Below are 22,910 nucleotides of genomic sequence, written 5' to 3' on the forward strand. Positions count from 1 at the left end.
CTGTCCTAGAAACCTACTGAATTCATGTATTAGTGCTAACAATTTTTGTTGATCCCTTAGCATTTTCAGTATACAAGAGTACTTCAAAAGCTTCCTGGAAAATGTAATTGAACATTTCAAAAATTATTTTGGTACAAACTATTCTGAGATCTATGCAGTTTTTTCATAATATACATTTTGTATGAATGTGTTGAAGATTTATCACATAAGATTTTATCATCTGCCAATAGATAATTTTATTTCTTCCTTTCTAATTTGGATGCCTTTTAGTTTTTTGTTTTGCATAATTGCTCTGACTAGAACTTCTAGTACTATATTGAATCAAAGTGGTGGGTGGACATCCTTGTCTCGTTCTTGACCTTAGAGGAAAAGTTTTAAAATTTTTCTGTCAAGTGTAATGTTAGCTGTCAGATTTGGCCTTTATTGTGTTGAGGTGTCATTTTAACTGTTTTTTATCTTTAGGTCAGTGGTATTGAGGACATCCTCACTACTGGATAATCATCACTGCCACCCATCTCTATAACTTGTTCATCATTCCAAACTGAGTTCATACCCCTTAAACCAATAGTCCCCAATCCATTCTCCCCCAACTCATGATAGCCTCAATCATTTTTTCTCTCTGAATTTGACTATTCTAGATACTCATTTAAGTAGATCATATAATATTTTTCACTATATGTCTCTCTTACTTCACTTAGAAAGTTTCCAAAGTTCATTCACTTTATAACTTGTATCAAAATTGTATTCCTTTTTGGTGCTGGCATTGTAGCTCAATAGTTTAAGACATTACTTGTGATCAGCATCTCTTATCAGCATGCTGATTTGAGTACTAGCTGCTCTGCTTCTGATCCAGCTCCCTGCTAATTATGTCTTTGTGAAAGCATCAAATGATGACACAAGTACTTGGGCCACTGCCACCAATGTGGGAGACCTGGATAGATTTGGGGGCTCATGGCTTTCATCTGGCCCAGCCCCAGCTTTTGTGACCATTTGGGGAATGAACCAGCAGATGACAGAGGATTCTCTCTCCTCCCTCTGTCCCTCCCTCCCTCCCTCCCTCCCTCTGTCACTCTTTCAAAAAATGAATCTCGAAAAATGTGTACCTTGTGTTTCTTAAAAGAAATTTTTTATTTTATTTTATTTGAAAGGTAGAGTTACAGAGAGTGTGGGAGAGACAGAGTGAGAGATCTTCCATCTGCTGGCTCACTCTCAAATTAGCTGCAACAGCTAGAGCTGGGTGGATCCTAAGACAAGAGCCAGGATCTTCTTCCAGGTCTCCCATGTGGATACAGGGGCCCAAGGACTTGGACCATCTTCCACTGCTTTCCCAGGCCATAGCAGAGAGCTAGATTGGAAGCAGAGCAGCAGGGACCCAAACAAGTACTCTAATATGGGATCCAGTGGCAAAAGCTGTGGCTTAACCCACTGTGCCACACCACTAACCCTACATTTAATTTTATTATGTGGTATCCTATTAACTTTGTGAATTATTTTTTAAAGATTTATTTATTTATTTGAAAGAGTTACAGAGAAGGAGAGTCAGAGAGAGAGAGAGATCGATCTTCCATCTGTTGATTCACTCCCCAGATGGCCACAACTGCCAATGCTGGGCCTGACTGAAGCCAGGAGCCAGGAGCTCCATCCAGGTCTCTGACATGGGAGGCAGGGGTCCAAGGACTTGGGCCATCTTCTACTGCTTTTCTAGGCAGATTAGCAGGGAGCTGAATTAGAAGTGGAGCAACCAGGACTGAAACCAATGCCCAAGTGCGATGCTGTTGTCATAGGTGGTGGCTTTGCCTGCTATGCCAGAACACTAGCCCCCACTTGTGAATTTCTTAACATTAGGGATTCTACCATACTGTTCTTTATAAGGGCTGAGCACAATATCCAAACATAATAAAAATTCAATGTTATGCTTGTTTTATGAGGATAAGGATATGGAAGAATAATTCCTCTGCTGACGCAGTGAGAAATCTTATGACAGTGGGTGGGGGCTGCTGGAATCTAAGTGCCTCCTGCTTACTCCAAGTCTCAGCCCTTTGGCATGTCAGAACATCACTACCAGCAATTATTCTCTAAGAATAAACCTACTTCCTAAAAATCACATCTCCATTTCAATAATTGAATTTTCAACAACATATGATATGGTTTATCACTTTCAGTAGTATTCAGTTCCATGAAAACAGGAAGGATTTCCTTTTTTTGCTCTAAGCATTATAGTGTCTGGCATATAGCCAAAATATATTTGTTGAATGAATGAATGAATGAATGAATTGATATATTTCTAATGGCTTGTCCATTTGAAGAGCTCCTGTCCTCTACTTTCATTTAAGGAACCCCTTGATGAAATGTAGACAATAATTCTTTCTTGTTCTTGAATTGACTCCCATACCCTGATATCTTATAACAGATGTGTTCAGATTTCCCAAGTTTTACTGTACTCAACTATGTGTATGTGTGTGTGTATGTGTGTGTGTTTCCTCGTGTACATTGTCATTTGTGTAGGTTGAGTAGCCACCATCAGAGTACAGATGCTGAACACTTCCACCATGACAAGGATCTCTTGCATTGCCCTTTGTTGACTACCTCCACTTAGCCCACATATCCTACCTGCATTCCTAACCTTGGTGACCTGCCACTAATCTGTGTTACCATTTTGCATTTTAAAAGGTATTTATAAACAGAATAATACACTATGCAACCTTATGAGATTAGCATTTTTCTCAGATTCATCACCTTTGTTTTGTGTATCAACAATCTGTTTCTTTTCATTGTTGACTGTACCCCTTGGTGTGGCTATACCATAGTTTAACCGTTAACCCTTGAAGGCTATGTGAATTATTTCAAGGGACTGTTAAAAATAAAGCTAGTATGAACCCTTACATACAAGCTTTTGTGTAAGCAAATTTTCATTTCTTTGGGATAAATATCCCAGTGCCCAGTTGCTGGATAATATGGTTTATATGCATTCAGATTTGTGAGAAACTGACAAATTGTTTTCCAGAGTGGCTGTAACATTTACATTTCTACCAGCAGTGGTTGAGTGACTGTCTTTCTCTACACCCTCATCATCATTTGATGTAGTCTTTTTTTTTTAATTTTAGCAATTATGAGAAGTGCATAGTGATATCTCATTGTGGTATTAATTGGTATTTTCCTAATGGCTAACAACATTGAACGTCTTTTCATGTGGTTATTTTTCTGATGCTTATGTATGATCTGACTCCGCCTAAAAGTGTTAGGAGCCTGAAAAACAGAGGATATAGAAATTTGCCTTGAAAAAATGAAAATGCCAGATTTTTGTTTGCAAACTCTGTCCTTGATATGAAAAAGAATTGGTCATTGGATTCCATTGTTTATTAGAATTGTAATATGTTTTTCTTATGAAGAGACATTTTAGTCAAATGCAGTCACCCTTATTTATAACAAAACTCCTCTAGGCTAGATAGAACTAATGAATTTCCAGTTTTTTTAATTTTGAGTTTCAATTCTGTACTATGAAACATATTTTAATTTTAGGCAGCTTTATGAGTTATCATTGTTAACATTTTATTTGGAGATAATTTGATTTGTCTCTTTAATATGCAGTAATATATTCATATGCCCAAAGTGCATTCATTTCTTACTTCTGTAAATGTGTTTTGGGGTGCTTATTCATTACAGAAAGTGAACTTACATGTGTATTTGTTTCATTTTTAGATTTCTTAAAGTTTTTTTTGAAAGATTTATTTTATTCATTTGAAAGTCACAGTTATACAGAGAGAGAAGGAGAGGCAAAGAGAGAGGTCTTCCATCCACTGGTTCACTCCCCATTTGGCCACCGTGGCCGGGGCTATGTTGATCTGAAGCCAGGAGCTGGGAGTTTCCTCCAGGTCTCCCACGTGGGTGCAGGGGTCTAAGCACTTGGGCCATCTTCTACTGCTTTCCCAGGTCATAGCAGAGAGCTGGATGGGAAGTGGAGCACCCGGAACTCAAACTGGTGCCCATATGGGATGCTGGCACTGCAGGCGGCGGCTTTACCGGTTACACCACAGTGCCGGCCCCTAGATTATTTTTTAAAAGCTATAATGCTGCTTAAACTCTAAAAATAGCTAAATGCATTTAGCTTCACACTGTTTTCTATGCAACTTTGTATTTGGTCTCCTTTCTCCAGATGTTTTCCCTTTCTCTTTAACAGGTTGATTTAGTGAATATTGGAAGCACTGACATAGTAGATGGGAATCATAAACTGACTCTTGGTTTGATTTGGAATATAATACTCCACTGGCAGGTAAGAATCCTGATGAATGTTCCCTTCTGGAGTAATATGTTGCTAATCTTTGCTTTGGTTTTTACTATTGATGTGGTAAACAAGCATATATTAATGTATCTCAACAATTCCAAATCCATCTTTATGCTACATCCCTTTAAATTGGCACAACTAATGACATCTCAGAATGTTACAGATCAGGAAATTATAAAATAGGATCTGCTGCATTTTCAGGAATATTTTTCCAAATTGTATTTCATTGGGTAGCAATGAGGCAAAGAGAAAATGCTTCAGTTGCAGGTTAATAAAAACATTTTCACAAATACATAAGTCTGTAACTTGTCTATAAGTGAATCTAAGTAGTTTTCTAAAAAGAAAGGTATTTTCCTCTTAATCACTATCAAAGGAATGAGACTCAGTCTTGTGTATCCTCAATATAAACTAATGCCAATAAGAAATTAGAGGGATTTCAGTATCTGTATATGTGTTCTATGAACAAACTCACTTCAAAATATGATTTGGAAATAGTGTTTTTTCTGATCCACCTGAACATAGGCCTTCTGAATGTCCATATGTTTTCTGACCACTGCATAACAGACTGAAATTATTTTGGTTTAGTAAGGGTAGTAGGTAGAGAGATAAATAGACAGATGTAGATAGAACAGCATGAGTTTAAATTTAAACATACCATCTTAGTGACATTGGGTATAGTGCCTTCCCTTCCTGGACTGTAGTCTTTTCTCTGCCAGAAAACAAACAAACAAAAAAATGAAAATGTGTATATTTCTTAAATGCATTAAATGAGAGAATATCTGTAAATCATTCAGTACAGGGTTCAATTTGTGTTTTAGGTTATTATATAAATAATATTGATTCCTTAGAATTTGCCACTCTTCTCATTTTAAGACGTTGGAGAGGATTTGAGATATGTCTGCCTTTTTCCTTTTTTTTTTTTAACTTTTATTTAATGAATATGAATTTCCAGTGTACAGCTTATGGATTACAATGGCTTCCCCCCCCCCATAACTTCCCTCCCACCCGCAACCCTCCCCCCTCCCGCTCCCTCTCCCCTTACATTTGCATCAAGATTCATTTTCAATTCTCTTTATATACAGAAGATCAATTTAGTATAAAGATTTCAACAGTTTGCACCCACATAGAAACACAAAGTGAAACATACTATTTGAGTACTAGTTATAGCATTAAATCACAATGGACAGCACATTAAGGACAGATCCCACATGAGGAGCAAGTGCACAGTGGCTCCTGTTGTTGACCCAACAAATTGACACTCTAGTTTATGGCGCCAGTAACCATCCTAGGCTGTCGTCATGAGTTGCCAAGGCTATGGAAGCCTTCCAAGTTTGCCGACTCTGATCATATTTAGACAAGGTCATAAAAGACAGAGTGAGGATAGTAACCAATGATCCTAAGAGTGGCCTTAACCAGGTCTGAACAATTATACAGCATTAAGTGGGGAAGAGGACCATCAGTACACACATGTTGGGAGTAGAGCCATTGGTGGTAGAGTAGAGGTTATGATTACAAAGGAATGAGGCCCAAGTGCACTAGACAGGGCCTAGAACAAAGGACAGAGTCATTATTAGAGGAGCTAAGAAAGGTGCTGTCTAAGCTACAATTAAGTTTTCTGATTGAGAGGCAAATAGAACCTGATAGAAGGGGCTTGATAATAATCTGGTGGGCTTTAGGCCTTGTAAATTCAGAGGCCCAGACCTATCTATCTCTTCACATGGGGTATATCCTAAGGGAGGTGTGAACCTCCTAGGGGAAGGCACTCTGTTGACTTTCATTACTTGGCTGGCCTGGGAGGAGAGCTGGCCAGGTAAAGGCAGGTGGCATCTCTAACAAGAAATTTACAGTTCTGCCTGCAATGTTGCTGACCCTACTTGACCATCCCCTCAGCTGCAGTGGTCCCTTTGGAAGTTGGGCTGAGTGAAGGGCTTTTCAGCTTAGAGCCAATAAGATCTGTGGCTCTGACCTGGGCATCCTTCGACTCCAGGGCAGGTCCATTTCCAGTGATCCAACTCTTGGCAGAGCTGCCAGGGCTCTTCACAAGCTGACTTCTGCTGAAGCCCAGGCTTACCACATTGAAAGCCACTGCAGTGGACTGGCCTGTTGGGTCTCCTTGAGGGCAGATCACTGTACAGATCAGCCATTAATAGGCCTGCCACCCATTGCTTCTGATGCTGAGCTTTCTTTTCCTCCTGGTTTGTGTTAAAGCAGACCAGAGGATGCAAGTCAAGGGAGTGCCCGTTTCCCATCTCTAATCTTCGGTGGCCTGAACTACAAGTCTATAGTCACAGGCATGTTCTGTAGTTTTTCTAAGGTAGACAATGCCCATGAGGAAAATTATATTCTCACTTTAAAACTTTCTTTCCCTTTGGTCTGAAAGGGAGGTTTTTTCTACTTACTGTATACTTCGCTGATGGCGAAGTGAATCTAGCTATGAGATTATTATTTAAGTTCTTATTTTGGCTATGCTATTACAGAAAAATGTTAGCCATCTCTTTTATAAGGTCTAAAGATTAAATTGTTCATCCTACAGATTCCTTCATAATAGAATTAGTTTCCTACCTTGAAGAGAATAGAGAAATGAAAGAACAAGTTGGGCTTCGAATAGAGAAATGAGGGAGCAAGTCCTAGATCACTTGCTGACAATAGCAATATTACATGAATACTTAGCAAACCGTTTCAACCATTAGATAACAACTTAAGAAAACATTTACCAGAAGGTCCAATGCCTTCTATAAATTTTAAGAATCATGTATTTGAAAACACCTCTTAAATATCTAACATGGTGTAGTTTGTTTAACCAGTAAACTTAAGCACAACCATCTAAAATGTTTTTAGTTTCTTTCTACCAACAAGTTGAAAACATATGATACACAGATTCAGGTCATACAAATTAAAATGTATCTTTGGTTGATTTTAGCAGCTTAAATTTATGGACAATCTTATCTAAAAGCCATTTAAAATAAAACTCTTAATAAAATTTCCCCATGTGGACATACAATATGTACACACATATAATATAGCATAATAGACCAATATATCAATTTTAATAATAGCTTTTAAAATCTTTAACTCTTTTTGTAGATTGCCAATTGATTTGAATTGCTTTTTCTTTTTAGTAACCTCAGTTAACCATACTTTCTCTCAGTTGGTACTGTTAATACATTATTGGCTTCATCTGTTTACAGAGCCATCCCAAAGTACTGAATACAATAAAAGTGGCTGGAAAAAGTCCATAGGAACCTATAGGAGGACAGCTAAACACAGAACCAACAACGCTTTAGTTTTATGAGCAGCAGATCATATATAACTGTGGATGACAAAAGACTTTAAGTCGCCATGTTTAAAATTATAAACTCATCAACCAACAAGAGGCACTTGCTTACTTCACAGTATTTTTGAAAGCACCTGTAGGATTTTACAAGTATTTAACCCTTTAAGCCTCTGGGGCTTTCTCATTAAGATAACTATCATGTCTAGTAACACAAGATCATTAGACTTTTTAATTCTCAAACATTTGTATTAATAGCATTTTCCATTATAGAAACTTAAAGTCTGGTACCACATCACATCTTGACAGTCCTTCTAATATACTCCAAATAGACTGATTAGTTGGTGTCTCTATAAGATGAGAGACATAGGTCCTTCGATTTTTTCAGTTGGGCCCAAACTGGGAAAACCAAAGTCCAGGATTTACTGGAAATTTTAGAGACCAGATTGTTTGAGACTTTGATTTTTTGAATGTCTGTCAAGAATGCCAAGCAGGCTCAAAATCCAAAATATCTGGTTGAAATAAGATTTCTTAAAATCATGACATAACATAGACCAAATTTGATCATTGTTACAAGGTGATTATTCAAATTTTTGAAAATAAGCACATATTTAAATAACCCATAGCTCTTAATAAAAATGCAGCTGTTTTTGAACAATTAGAATTTAACAGACATCAAGAGAACATAATAGATTACTTTAACACATTGCTTTAACAGAGCATCAGAGTTTAATTCTATGTCAAAGAGAAATTGAGCTTCCTGTGATCTTTTGCTGTGAGGTTTCCTTCCTTTACCTTCTTTCATATTGGTGACCATGTTTCTGTGTTTCTGTGTGTAACACATCTTTAAGCATCTTTTGCAGGGCAGGATGAGTGGCAACAAATTCTTTCAGTTTCTGTTTGCTATGAAGAGTCTTAATTTCACCTTCATTCACAAATGAGAGCTTTGCAGGATATAATATTCTGGGCTGGCAGTTTTTCTCTCTTAGTACCTGGGCTATGTCTCGCCATTCCCTTCTAGCTTGTAGGGTTTCTGATGAGAAGTCTGCTGTGAGTCTAATTGGAGATCCTCTAAGAGTGATCTGACGTTTCTCTCTTGCACATTTTAGGATCTTTTCTTTATGTTTCACTGTGGTGAGTTTGATTACAACATGTCGTGGTGAGGATCTCTTTTGGTCATGTTTATTAGGGGTTCTATAAGCTTCCTGTACTAAGATGCCTCTGTCCTTCTCCAAACCTGGGAAATTTTCTGCTAGTATCTCACTGAAAATGCCTTCTAATCCTTTCTCCCTCTCCATGCCTTCAGGAACTCCTAGAACCCGAATGTTGGGTTTTTTAATAGTATCCTGTAGATTCCCGACAATATTTTTTAGATTTCTAATTTCTTCTTCTTTTCTTTGGTTTGCCTGTTTCCTTTCCTGTTCTCTGTCTTCTAAGTCTGATATTCTCTCTTCTGCTTCGCCCATTCTGTTTTTAAGGCTCTCTAATGTGTTTGTCATTTGATCTATTGAACTCTTCATTTCATTATGATTTCTAGTCACTATCACAGTTTCTTGTTCCACTAGTTGTTTCATTTCATTTTGATTCCTCCTTATTATTTCACTTTCACGAGAGAGATTTTCTATCTTGTCCATGAAGGATTTCTGTAGTTCAAGAATTTGTTTTTGAGAACTTCTTAATGTTCTTATCAATTTTTTGAGGTCCGCTTCTTGCATTTCTTCGATCTCATCATCTTCATAATCTTGAATTGGGGTGTCTTTTTCATTTGGGGGCGTCATAGTTTCTTCCTTGTTCTTGTTAGCTTGGTTTTTGCGTTTGTTGTTTGGCATGTTGGAGATATTTGGTTTCTTCACTGTGGTGTTTTTTCTTGTTACACTATGGCTCTATATTAAGTGGACTGTCTGCTTTCAGTGGGGCCTTAGAGGCTTGAGATGAGTGTGGACTGAGAGCTGTGTTTGGTTCCTCAGGGTTGAGGGTGTGTCAAGGATGACACTCCCAGGTTAGGTGTGGTAAATCTCTCTTTCTTTTTTTGATTTAAAAGGGAAGTAATTCCGCACAGCTGAACGTAATTGGAGGTAGTTAGCAGGCAAATGATATACCCACAGGAGCCAGAGATCGGAAGCTCTTTCCCAAGGACCACACAGGGAATCTCTGCTGTCCTCAGTGTGGGCTCCAATTCTCCTGCAGTCTCCCACTGGGTTGCCAAGTTAGATGCTAATCTCCTGTTATTTCACCCCTCCCCACAGAGTCAGGTTTTTCTGCTAGGCTCAGGGCTGGTGCAGACCTGAGGTCGCCCTGCTTATGACGTATGTCCAAAATGGCGCCTGCTCTGTCTTGCTCGCCTGTGAGAGGTGAGCATAGAGAGAGAAACTTGTGTCCGTATCAGTCACTTTTTTTTATTTTTTATTTTTCTCTCTCTTCTAGTTAGCCTGGTGAACTTTTCCCCACGGAGTTTCAAGCCTCGTTCCCTCTAGCCTCCTCTTTTCGCTTGCCCGCTGGTATCTCGGGCTATGGAGGTTCGGCTCACCTCGCGTTCCAGCGCTGGTGCGTTGAGTCTGCCGCTGGTGTCCCGAACTTGGGCTCCCACGCTCTCCACGCAGGTCCACTGTGAATCACTAGTTCCGGAAGAGTTTCCTCTGCTGTTTCATCCCCTACTCTTCCTTGACCCTGCAGTATCTCCACTTATATTAAACTTTCTCTCCCCCCGGACTAAGTGTGCTTCCTGCCTATTCCGCCATCTTGCCGCCTCTCTGCCTTTTTCCTAATACAGATTACTCTTTTTGTAAAATAGCTCTATTGACATATAACTTGTATATCATAAATGTATCACTTCTAAGTGTTAAATTCAAAGCATGCCCATCTGTTTTCATTCTGTGTCTCAGTAGCATCCCAAAGTATCTTGAGGAAGAAAGTTTTTCTCCTAATAAGTAAAAATTTGAAGAGAATGACAGGGTTATACAATCATTATAGCTATCTAATTTTAGCACTTTCCACCACCCTAGAAAGAAATTTCTTACCAATTTACAGTTATCCTGCACTCCTACTCCAGCACAAGACAACTGTTAATCTATTTCTGTCTCTCTATATTTGCCTTTTTTGGACATTTCATATCAATGGAATTAAGTAATATGTGTTCATTTGTGTCTGGCTTCTTTCCCTGAGCATATTTCAGGTCCGTCGCTACTGTGGCAGTTATCACTACTTCATATAATTAGAGTTAACTTTTTAAATTTATACACACACACACACACACACATATATATATTCACGTGCCCATTTGATGGAAGGAGGGTGGAAGGCAGAGACAGCACAAAAGTGCAAGAGCAAGGTGAGTGAACACTTTCACCTGCTGACATACTTACCATATACCTACAAAGATCAGGACTAGAATGGGCTGGAGTTTGGAGCAAGAAATGCAATCCAGGTCTCCCAAGTGTGGTAGGAACCCAATTACTTGAGCCATCATTCTGGCTCCTAGCATCTGCAGTAACAAGAAGTTGGAGTCAGGAGCTGGAGCTAGATACCAAACCCAGACACTCTGATTAGTATCTTAACAGTTAAGCCAAAGACCCACCCTGTACTGTCAACTTTTAACTTGAGCTGTAGTTTTGTCTTGCTCAGAGTCAGATAACATGTAGGCCAAAAGTGTACCTACTCAACTCAGTAGTTATAATGATCTCCCAAATGGCCCCCATATTTTTTTTGTTCCAAATACTCTGAACAGTCTTAACTCTATTTCACAGCAATATGGAGAAAGAGCGAGAACAAGAGTGAGAGCAGGAGAGAGAGAGAGAGAGAGAGAGAGAGAGAGAGAGAGAAAATGAATAACTTCTGACACTGCTGACAACAGAAAATAGCACATGAGAGCCTCACGTGACCCCAAGTTAGACAATTTCTACCATTTGCATACAGTGATTATATTAGTCTAGTTTTCATTACGATAAATGGAATCTCTGATGCAAACTGCTCTATAAAGAAAAGAGGTTTATTTGGCTTACAGTTTTGGAAGTTGAAAACCCAAAGTTGGATGGCCCCATTTATCTGGCTTCTAGTAAGGCCTAATGGTAGATGGCATGATGGTAGGAACACATGTGAGAGTGAGAGATCACTTCTCCAAAAAAGAAGCCAGAGAATGCTTTAGGGTGCATTCTTTAAACAACTCACTTTTAGGTGAGTTAAGTCAGGGTTCAATCAGTACTACCTTAATTCTTTCCTAGGGCAGTGCCCCCAGTGACCTAACAGTCTCTCCTAGGTCTCACCTCATAAAGGTTCCATATCATTTCCCACACTAAGGACCAGGTCTCCAACACCTGAATACTTGAAAGACAAACTATATACAAGCCATATCAATGTGGTCCCAGATACAACATACAAGGTAACATAGCTTACCTCATACCAAACTCACTTCTGTTGCTCAGTACTTCTCAGAATAACAAAGGAGGGGCAATTTTTCCCCTAATCTATTGTGCATAAAATACAATAAAACAAAAAACATTACAAAAATAAAATAGCATACCTAAGACTTAAACTTTCTTTTTATTATGAAATGCAACAGAGGTACATAATATGGTATACAATCGCCAGAAGGGTTTCTAAGGTACTCTCAACTGTTGCATCTATCATATGGCCCAGTAATAAATGTTTCATGAAATGACCATAGTTTGTAGAACACACGGAATAGCTCAGACGTTGGTCAGATCAAAACCAACAGGATAGATCAGGCATCCACAGAGCAAAAAGATTATTTTAATTGCATTTATTACTTGAGCTATCATATGATTTCATCCTTTCTTATCTCTTCCTTCCAATATATCATATGATTTCATCCTTTCTTATCTCTTCCTTCCAATATAGTATATTGAATATTCTGATATTTTGTTTGGAGTTGTCCTTTGTATTGTTGTTGTTAGCATGTGGAGGAGCTTCTACACTTAGGAATATAAGGAATACTTTTTCTGTCTTTCCTTGTCTGAGACCTCTCTTATAGCCCGTTATTTTCCATTTTTGTTCTTGAATCTCCATATTCTTGTTATTTTAAGAACTCTTCTCATTCTTTGTGTACATATCCTTATCTCTCTGTTCAATCATGCTGTCCTGTCTTCCTAAAACTAGTAAATATATTTTAGAAAAGTTCTCCTGCTAAATGCTTACCATAACCCAGTGAATCCTGAAAGACATTTTCACTAAGAGCAGATATGCGTCTTCCTATTAAATAGTAGAAGTCCTTGAGACTCAGCAAAGATTAAAGGACACATGAGCCAACTGAATGTACTTTTAAGATGTATCAGATTAAGAATGGCATTAATAGATGAAAATATGTGAAACCTTTCTACCAGTGCCAGATTCTATGCTATTAATAGTACCGTGGAGGACTTCTCTTTGAACTTGTGAGAACTCAGGAATGCCAACTCTATTTTCTGACCATGGTTGTTCCAGTTCCCACTTCAAGTAAAATTGTTAGCCTAAAAAAAAATATGCATTTTGAGGAATAAGCTTTGAACAAAACTGTGAAGTAGACAATGTGTGTTTGGCATCTTTTTATTTTTTCCTTTTTAAGTGAAAACCATCTTTTTTAGAGTGGTACACTCAGCTCTGGCAAACAGCTAGAGATAAAAACAAATCTTGCTAGCAGTGTTGTGGTATCAGAAGTCAGGTCTTCACCTTTGCTGGCTAAGTCAAGGGAAGTACTCAGTTCTAGGGCTAATTCACACTGGAGTCTTTGTATCATTTATTATTTACATAATACACAATTACCAGAAAATGATGATTTTTGACACTGCTTAAAGCCCTTCTTATAAATTCCTCCTACTCAATAACTTGTGTACAAGACAGTTACTCCTCTGCTCTTCTGCAGAGCTTCATGCAACCTCTCCTTGACCTGTAGATGGTTCCTACTTCTCTTTACCCCCACCCTTCTACTGCAACCCCTCCTTCCCCTACACTGAGTTCTAGAGTGGACTTTGGTGCTGAGATTAGCAAGTAAGCTGTTTATAAACCATCCTATTAGGACCAACACTTGTAGAAAGAGGTGGCAGGATTGAAAACTAAAGCTGTGATGCAGACCCAACAACAGCCTTATTCACCCCCGTGGGGATCTTGGAGCTAGTGTGACCCGTCAGAGTTGTTGTAAGGGGACCAAAGTGGCTCAGTGTTTATGCCATTCTACTTTGTCAATCACTAGATGTAGGCTGCCCCCAGAAAATGTGTACCTTGGGTGACAGGACTCAGCAACTGAGGAGACTAACAGCTTGCTGGAGATTGCCTGATACCAGCTGGAACAACAAGCCATTCCTTGAAGAATCTTGGTAGTACAAACCCCTCCCCCCATGTCCATGGCACTTTCATTGCCCAGTTAGACCCCTAGATATTTTTATATCACTGCTCAAAGATATTTCAGTTGTTTTCTTCTAAGAACAGATCAGCTGTTGCTGTATATGTACATACACGCACACGAGGACACACACACACATGTGTTTAGGTTGATTCTTTGTCCCCTATGGACAGTAAACTCAGGGCAGACCAATTTTCTGTTTACAGGCCCACATTTAGAATCAATTAAGTGACTTCTTTTTTTAAGATTTATTTATTTGAAAGTCAGAGTTACACAGAAAGAGAAGGAAAGGCAGAGAGAGAGAGAGAGAGAGAGAGAGAGAGGTCTTTTATCTGCTGGTTCACTCCCCAACTGGCCGCAATGGCCGGAGCGGCTCCAATCCAAAGCCAGGAGCTAGGACTCTCCTCTGGATCTCCCACGTGGGTTCAAGGGCCAAGGACTTGGGCCATCTTCCACTGCTTTCCCAGGCCATAGCAGAGAGCTGGATCAGAAGTGGAGCAGCCGGGACTCAAACCGGTGCCCATATGGGATGCCAGCACTGCAGGCGGTGGCTTTACCCACTACACCACCGAACCGGCCGCAGTGATTTCTTAATAACTATATTTTAAGTACGAAAGAAATTTTTACACGTTGCGTTATATTTTCTTTTCAGCTACATTTGTATTGGAGAAGCAATTCCAAATGAGGTTGAGGCTGAGGCTGATAAACTGAATTAGTGACATAAAGATTCTAAAAGAGTTTTAGATTGAATACAGTATTGTCCATTAACATTATGCACATAGAGGGCAGCCTGGCCCAGCATTTTACAAATGAATTCCATTCATCATTGGAGGGTTGCCTGATCAGTGCAAATCCATCACCAGCACTATGCCAGTAATGCTGATTCCAACCCTGATTAAACACAGGACACAAATTATGAGTTCTACAATTGCTGTACATGTAGGTTGTATAATTTATAGTTTTAAGGTATGTTAAGAAAAATTGTATATTATTTTCTTATTGTAAATATTTTTATTAATACAAGGAGAACAGACTCAATGTAGTTCATAGATGCAGTTCAAAGAATATAATAATATTCCCTTCCGTTCTCCCATCCTTACCCTTCTTCCACTCTCCCTCCCTTTCCCTTTCTTCTTTCTTTTTTGGTTTTAGAGATAGCATATTTTTAATTAACATTACAGTTAAGAGCTTACCGTTCCACTAAATCAACAAACCAAGAAGTAAATAGTAAAAAGACTCTAGTTCTGCAGTAATATAATCAGGGCTATAAATAGGGGCTGGAGCTGTGGCATACTGGGTAAAGGCAGCACTTGCAGTGCTGACATCCCTTATGGACACCAGTTCGAGTCCCAACTGCTCCACTTTCTACCCAGATCCCTGCTAAAGCTCCTGTAAAGCAGAGAATGGCCCTTGTGCTCACACCCCTGCACCCATGTGGGAGACCCAGATGAAGCTCCTGACTCCTGGTTTCGGCCTGACCCAACCACTGCCATTGTGGCCATTTGGGGGAGTGAACCAGCAAATGGAAAATCTCTCTCTCTCTTGCCCCACTCCTGTCTCCCTCCCTCCACCTGTCCTTCCCTCCCCCACTCTGTAACTCTGCCTTTAAAATAAAGAAATCTTTTAAAAATGGTATAAGCAATAATCAAAGGGAAAGATGATTATTTCACCCAGTAAATTTTAAAATAATCACAGATCATTAAAACTATAGTGGTATAACATTCTTAACCATTGGTTTGACAATTATAGAAAACAAAGTGTGGTAAAACTATATTTGCAGCAAGACTGATACAGGCACTTCTTTTTTAATTTATTCTTTTTTAATTTTAGCTCCCACAATATATGGGAGAATATGTGGCATTTGTTTTTCTGTGTCTAGCTTATTTTACTCAACATGATGTCTTCCAGTTGTATCTATTTTTATACAAATGATAGAATGTCATTCTCTTTTATAGCTGAATAATATTCAATTTTGTATATAGATACATACACACACATGTATCACATTTTCTTTTATCCATTCTTCTCATGACAGACACCTTGATTGATTCCATATTTTGTCTATTGTGAACAGTGCTGCTATAAACATGGTGGTGCAGGTATCACTCTGATACATGTTCATGTCTTTTGTATACATACCAGTCATGGGTTTGCTGGATCATATGACAAATCTGTTTCTAGTTTTTAAAGAAATCTCCATATTGTTTTCCACAGTGGCTGCCTTAATTTAAATTCCTACCACCAGTGTCTAAGTGTTCCTCTTTCTGCACGTCCTCCTCAGCGTTTGTTATTCTTTTATTTTTGCCATTCTGGCAGGATGGTATGTCGATGTGGTTTTGAAAATTATACATCTTAAATAATTATCTGACCTACTTATTCACTGAGTGACTAAATAAGTAGGTCAGGTAGGAATTAATAACAATGGATCATTACCATGTTAACAAAACATTGTCTCAAACTTTTTTAAAACAAGATTTAACATCATACCCTAAGATTTACTTTGAATCTTTCATAAAAAGATAGCTAATTTTAGAGTTGTTAAAATATATACTTACCCCAGAGGCAGTTATTAATTTCCATGTGGATGAAAAAGGAAAATAAAAATGTCATATTTAGAATTAACAATAAATATTCATCGTGTGGTCAAATGTTGTCAGCACATAGACTGAAGTACACAGACTATATACTTCCCCAAAGAGAAGTCCTCGGTGGTAAATGAAGGCAATCACATTTACTTCTATATTTCCTTCAAGTGTCTCATAAGTGGCCTCACTTATATTAAACAAATAACCTTGTAAATATTACTTTAATAGAAAATGTAGACAGTATGTTTTGTAATAAGGTGTCACTGCATTCTTGATATTTTGGAAAAATGCTTAGAATGGATTTCTGCATCAGACTTGAGGAATGAAACTTTGAAATACAATAACCTGCTGACTAGTATTTGCGCATATACAAAACCTAGGAGAGAAACATTCAAAGTGAATTAATAACAGGTAAACCAAGGACCAGCATCTATGGCTTTTAGGGATAATTATTCCTCTCCTTTATTTTGCTGAAATCTTTAATGTTTCTTTATTTTGAATAGGGAAACATGCCTGTGTTTCAATGTTCATATATTTCAAACATGTTCAGTCAATAAACATAATCAGTATTATTTTAAATTACAGAATGAACCTAGGAGTTTTACTTTAGCGTATTTTAGACTATGATTCTTACAACCTAATATGTATATAAAGGGTAGAAAGGACACTGAGTCCTAAAAAGATTAACTGACTTGTCAAGTAACTCAACAGTATTAGTTAATACCAAAGGCAAGATTTGAATCTAGGCATTAAAAATCATTATTTTATCCATGTACTATTCCTTCAAAAATCACTGATATATTTTAAGTCATCAGTTAATAATAACTCTAATATTTGTATACTCATTTTTAGCCTATCTCTTGAAAGTTGAAAGATAAGCAAGGGTAAAACCGCTAAATTTACAGTTTAGTATGTCAAACTTCAGGAATGATAATAAATATACTACAGGCACTAACCAAACAGAATAGATTTCTAACTATTTAAAACGGATCCAGTCCTGGTAGAGGTTCTTGTTTGTTGTTTGTTGTTACTTGTTTTTACTTCTTATCACTAACTGGCCCCCCAAAGTCCCTATTATTTGTCACTAAGGAATGAAGACATTATATTTGTGTGGTTCTTGTTCGGGGGATGCATTTTCTTATCAACTTTTTTTTCACATTTAGGTTAAAAATGTAATGAAAAATATCATGGCTGGATTGCAACAAACCAACAGTGAAAAGATTCTCCTGAGCTGGGTTCGACAATCAACTCGTAATTATCCACAGGTTAATGTCATCAACTTTACCACCAGCTGGTCTGATGGCCTGGCTTTGAATGCTCTCATCCATAGTCATAGGTAAGAATACTATGGCAATGTTACATGATTTTTATAAGTATTGGTGTATGCACTCTTGATACATTTTCTCTAGTGTGATTCCAGATCATTCTTACTATGCAAAAGGTTATGTATGTTGACCATATTGATAGAACATCCCATGGAATAGATTAAGAATATTTTCCTACATTTTACGTGATATGCCATTTGGTTGTTGGACTATTAGAATTACTGGAGCATAAAATTAGTAATGGTGAGGGGAGAGGATCAATTAAGTTGAAGCTGGGACTCCTAAAAAATCCAGGTTGTAGTCTAACTTTGTTGAGAATGGGATTGGTCTTTTGTAGAAATAATAAGTTGGCATAAAGCTAAACTGTAGAGGTAAAAATGGTTTCAAATCACTTGTGAGTGGTTGTGATAAAATTAGTTTTCATCAACAGATACATAATAGTAAAAGAGAGGAACATTTATCTTATCAGATATGTACTTTGATAGTAAACATCATAAGGCCCTGTATATTTTCTTCTAGTTCAGGGTTAAAAGAGGCTGTGAGCATCTTAGCAACGAAGGCAAAGAATAGACCACAGTGATTTCTATGACCCTGTACTTAGAGTATCAAAAGAAACAACTGCTCTGGAACAACAAAGCAAGTGCTATATATAAAAGAGAGTTCTCTGGAACTTCACAACAAGAACTCAGCGTAATATAGTGAACTAAACGTCTTTAACTATATTCCATACAGTAGTATATTTCCTAATTGACAAAAACTAGTTTGTTTTTCTTGTGTAAAGAAGTTCAGCAAATGAATTAAAGGATCCATAAAGCAAAATATTCGGGAATACCTATAAATGCATTCATATATATATATATATTGCATACTATATAATATAAACTATATGATATATAACGCATTTCTGTATACTTATGTAGTACTATACCGTAGTATAATATAGAAGGGGGAATATTTGCATTACCTAAGTAACTGTGTTTGAAATGTCAGTGGACCCTACCTTCCCTGGTTTTCCATGCAGGTTATCTTTTCTCACTTTGATTTTTCTTTAATTTTCTTTTTCTTTTCTTTTTTTTTTTTTGACAAATATACCATTTTCTTATTGCCAATCTTGCTTCAGGAAAAGCTCGGAATATCAATTTTCCTGCGTGGCAAAGCTCAATCCAAGAACAAACACCCTCTAAATAAGCCTCTTTGTCAGGTGTCTTGCTCCAGCTGGGTTTAATTAACCCCATCTAGACTGGGTTTCCAGGTGAATGACTCAGCAATCTGATTTTAGAAAGGAGGCAGACTTGCACCCACTCGGCATGTTAAGCAATGTTAACAGATTGTTTTTCCTAAGTATGACAGAAGACCAGTTTTGCACAGCTTCCAAACAGTCAGATGAGAAGGAATAAAGATGTTCACTCCGCATCACAAGTCAGCGTGCTCACACTAAGGACCTGCAAATATTGATCTTCATGTTCATGTACACATTTGCTCATGAACAAAATTACTGAGGATCAGGTTATACAGTTCTTGTTTCTTCCACATATTCTCTTCAAGTGGGAGACTTCAGTCCTGTGAGCATGTCCTCACACTACATTTGTTAATATTGTATTTCATGATTCCTGAATATAGCTGTAGTTTTGAAACATATCCAGATTGCCCTGTCCCTGACCCACTCTTTCCCTCACAATATCTGCATGCATGCATTCTCCCACATGATATTGAATGAATCATCAGTAACTGCTTGTTTTTACATTACATGGTTACTTTTCAAGAGGTTTCTCACAGTTGTAAACACTCTTTTCATGAATCATTTCCCCTTTTGTCTTTGACAGATGTTTATGCTATTTATCTGAAAAAAAAAAAAAAAAACAAAAACAAGTTGAACTCTGTTCCAAGGTGATTGTCACTGGTACACGTAGGAATGTCATGAGGTGTCCTGATTTCAATAATGGAGTGACTAAGCTGTGTAGAACAAAGGCACATCCTTACCATAGAGCATAAGGATTGACAAAGGGCCTTAGAAATTGAAAGTTTTGCCTTAAAACACAAAATCCACTACATGACAGTTGAAAGGAAGGCAGATTCTATTTTTGGGGAAAACCCCAATGCTAATTGATTAGAAATTTGCTGAAAACATGCAGATAAAATTACAGTAACTATAAATTTATAATTAAATTTTCTAATTCCTAGTTCTGTATTTTATTACCACAATATCTGATTTTTTGGGGAGAAAATCAGATACTACAGCTGAGAGCAAAGGAAAAAAGAAACAAAATGATTCTTCATGACTCCAACCCTACATCATTACAATCCAGATCTCAGAAACAGTCACTATCAGCTCTCTCTGCATTCTTTTAATGATTATAATTTAATGTGTAGTTTGCATTTTTATTTCTCGATAAATTGGTTTTTGACAGTATATGTATTTGTATACTCAAAGGTATTAAGTCTCACATCCATCCATTTTCTAATTTTGTTACTTTATTATAACCATTAATTCTATAATTTTGTTTATCTATGTATTTATGTATTTATGTATTTTTATTTAAAAGAGAGAAAGAGACAAACAGATCTCATGCGTTGACTCACTCTCCAGATGCCCACAAGAGCTGGGGCTGGGGTAGGCCAAAGCTAGGAGCTGGGAATTCAATTCAGGTTTCTTGCATGGGCCAGGACCCAAGTATTTGAGCCGTCATTGGCTGCTTCCCAGAGAATACATTAGCAGGAAGCTGGAATCAGAAATGGAGCTGGGACTTGAACTCAGGCAGTGTGTTATGGGATGTAGGCATCCTAAATGGCGTCTCAACCTTTATGCCAGATGCCCATCCCATATGTGTTTGTAATTGCATTATTACAATTAGGTGGCCAAGAGGAAGGAGAAAGAGCAAAATGGAAAAGGGTTAGAATGCAAAAGTGATTCTGATTTTCTAGTTTCCCATATACATATGTTCTTTACTAATTGCATTGCCTAGAGATGCCTAGAGATAGTACGGAGGTTGCCTACAGAAGTAAAAACTGCCCAACAGTCTAGAATTTAATTTTTATCTTGTATATTCAGCCCACCACTGCAGGCATTTAACAGCTTGTATATAGATTCCAAAAGCTTGTTAGCTGTTCAGGATAATTCAGAATAAACAGGGGAGTTTTGATTTACTAATAAATGTATAAATTTCTGATGTATTAATCAGGGTAAAAGGAATTGAATAAAAGGAAATGAGAAGCAAATGAGAAATAGATTTGTATCATTATTTTGAATTATAGTCTTTGAAAATGACACAAAATCTACTCTTGTAACTTCTTTCCCTTGCATAACATGAATTCTTTTTCTGAAAAAAAAATTGTTTAACTTATCTGAAAGAGTGACAGAGGGAGAGACAGAGAGAGATTGTCCATCTGCTGGTTCACTCCCCAAATGGCCATAAATGCCAAGGCTGGGCCAGGCCAAAGCCAGGAGCCTGGGATTCCATCGAGATCTCCCATATGGGTGGCAGAGGCCCAAGCACATGGGCCATCTTCTGCTGCCTTCTAAGGTACATTAGCAAGGAGCTGGATTGGAAGTGGAGCACCCAGGACTCAAACCAGCTTTCTGATATGAGATGCTGGTGTTACAGTGACTTAACCCGCTGCACCACAATGCCAGAACCGCTAAATACTTTTCTGAATCCACAACCAAGCCACCATTTAAGACTCCTTTAATTAAGCCTCAAAAAACTTACTTTGACCTTCTTCAGGTTTTAGAAAACCTTGTATATTATTTTCTTTATTTTTTGCATTGAGTTTTTATTGAAATTATTACAGCATATGCTTTATTTCTTCTCATTAGATTTAAAATCATTGTAGCATAACAATGCCCTCTTACCCATTTGTGTTTTCTCCATTATAAATTAAAATGTAATTGACAAGTATTTATTGAGACACTCTGCTGTGCTAGGTTGGATTTTTAGTAGTGAAACAAATAGACAAAAAAATATTTCTACATTCTACATTCTCATTGAGGAGACTGATTAAAAGTTAGGTTAATTAGATTATGCAATATGTTAAATAGTACATAATAATGAGAATAACATAAAGCAGCTAAGGGGAAAGAAAATGATTAAGTGTGAGTTTGATTGGGACATGAAATTTTAGAGGGCAAGGAAGGACTCGCTGATACTGTGATTTTTGAGTAAAGACTCAAGGGAAGTGGAGGAGTGAGCTGTGTTTATGTCTGGGAGAAGAGAATTCCAGGCAAAGGGAACAACTAAATGCAAATACAGAAACTATCTAGCCTGGTTGGGAAACATGAAGAGAAAGAAAAGGACTGAAATCAGAGTGTTAATGGAGAAGCCAGACCATGGTGCTTCTGCAGATCATAGTTAAATGCTTGATTTCCACATCCGAGAGAGCAGAGATTGCAGAAGGTGAATGCCATGAGATGTACTTTAACAGATTCCTCTGGCAGCTCTACTGAGCATAGATTACTAAAGCCAATGGTGGGAATAGGGGAGCAGTTAGAGGACTATTGCAATAGTCCTTGAAAGATAAAAATGGAAGTTTGGACTAGCATGATGGCAGTGGAAACAGTGAAAAGTTGTCACTTTCTGAATATATATATTCAACTACTGGTTGTGTGAGAGTGCAAGAGTCTTCAAGGTGACTCCAAGGATTTTCATCTGAGGAACTGCAAGTTTGTAGTTGTTGATTATTGAGTGAAGGAGAACTGCAAGATGAAAGCATGGGATGTGGAGAATCAGATGGAGAGGCCTGTAGGAAGCTCAGTTTTGGACACTTGAAGCTTGTGATTGTTGAATGAAGATAATGAGTGGGCAGGTGAATCTAGAGCCTGAAATTCAGGGGAAGACTGGAGAAGGCTTAGAAACTTGGCAGTTACTCATAAGTGGCTGGTATTCCAACACAAAAAATTGAATGAGATTAACACATTTTTGTTGTCAGATAAAATAGAATAGATTCTTTATTTTCCTCAGTTTTTTTCTCCAGCTTTATTAAGATATCATTGACAAATAAAAGTTATGTATACATGTATCAGGGTTCTCAAAAATTCAGAGTATGCATATTCTGAAAAAAAGCCTGCATGGATTTCAATTTTTTTAAACCAAAACAAACAAACAAACAAAAACAAACCCGG

General features: G+C 37.7%; 1 protein-coding gene across 9 annotated transcripts in view; it reads left to right on the forward strand.

The window, feature by feature from the left end:
• The window catches only part of DMD (dystrophin), a 2,142,101-nt gene that overhangs the window by 399,952 nt on the left and 1,719,239 nt on the right, over positions 1-22,910 (forward strand). For 8 of the 9 annotated variants that reach the window (XM_062183372.1, XM_062183374.1, XM_062183379.1 and 5 more), the window contains exons 5-6: positions 4,178-4,270; positions 17,633-17,805. In XM_062183372.1, coding sequence (XP_062039356.1) covers positions 4,178-4,270; positions 17,633-17,805 — 266 coding nt within the window. Of the gene's footprint in view, positions 1-4,177; positions 4,271-17,632; positions 17,806-22,910 lie in introns of those variants that run through there. The other variant, XM_062183378.1, reaches the window with a different exon arrangement.

This window comes from Lepus europaeus, chromosome X (genome assembly GCF_033115175.1).
Source record: "Lepus europaeus isolate LE1 chromosome X, mLepTim1.pri, whole genome shotgun sequence".
Lineage (NCBI taxonomy): Eukaryota > Metazoa > Chordata > Mammalia > Lagomorpha > Leporidae > Lepus > Lepus europaeus.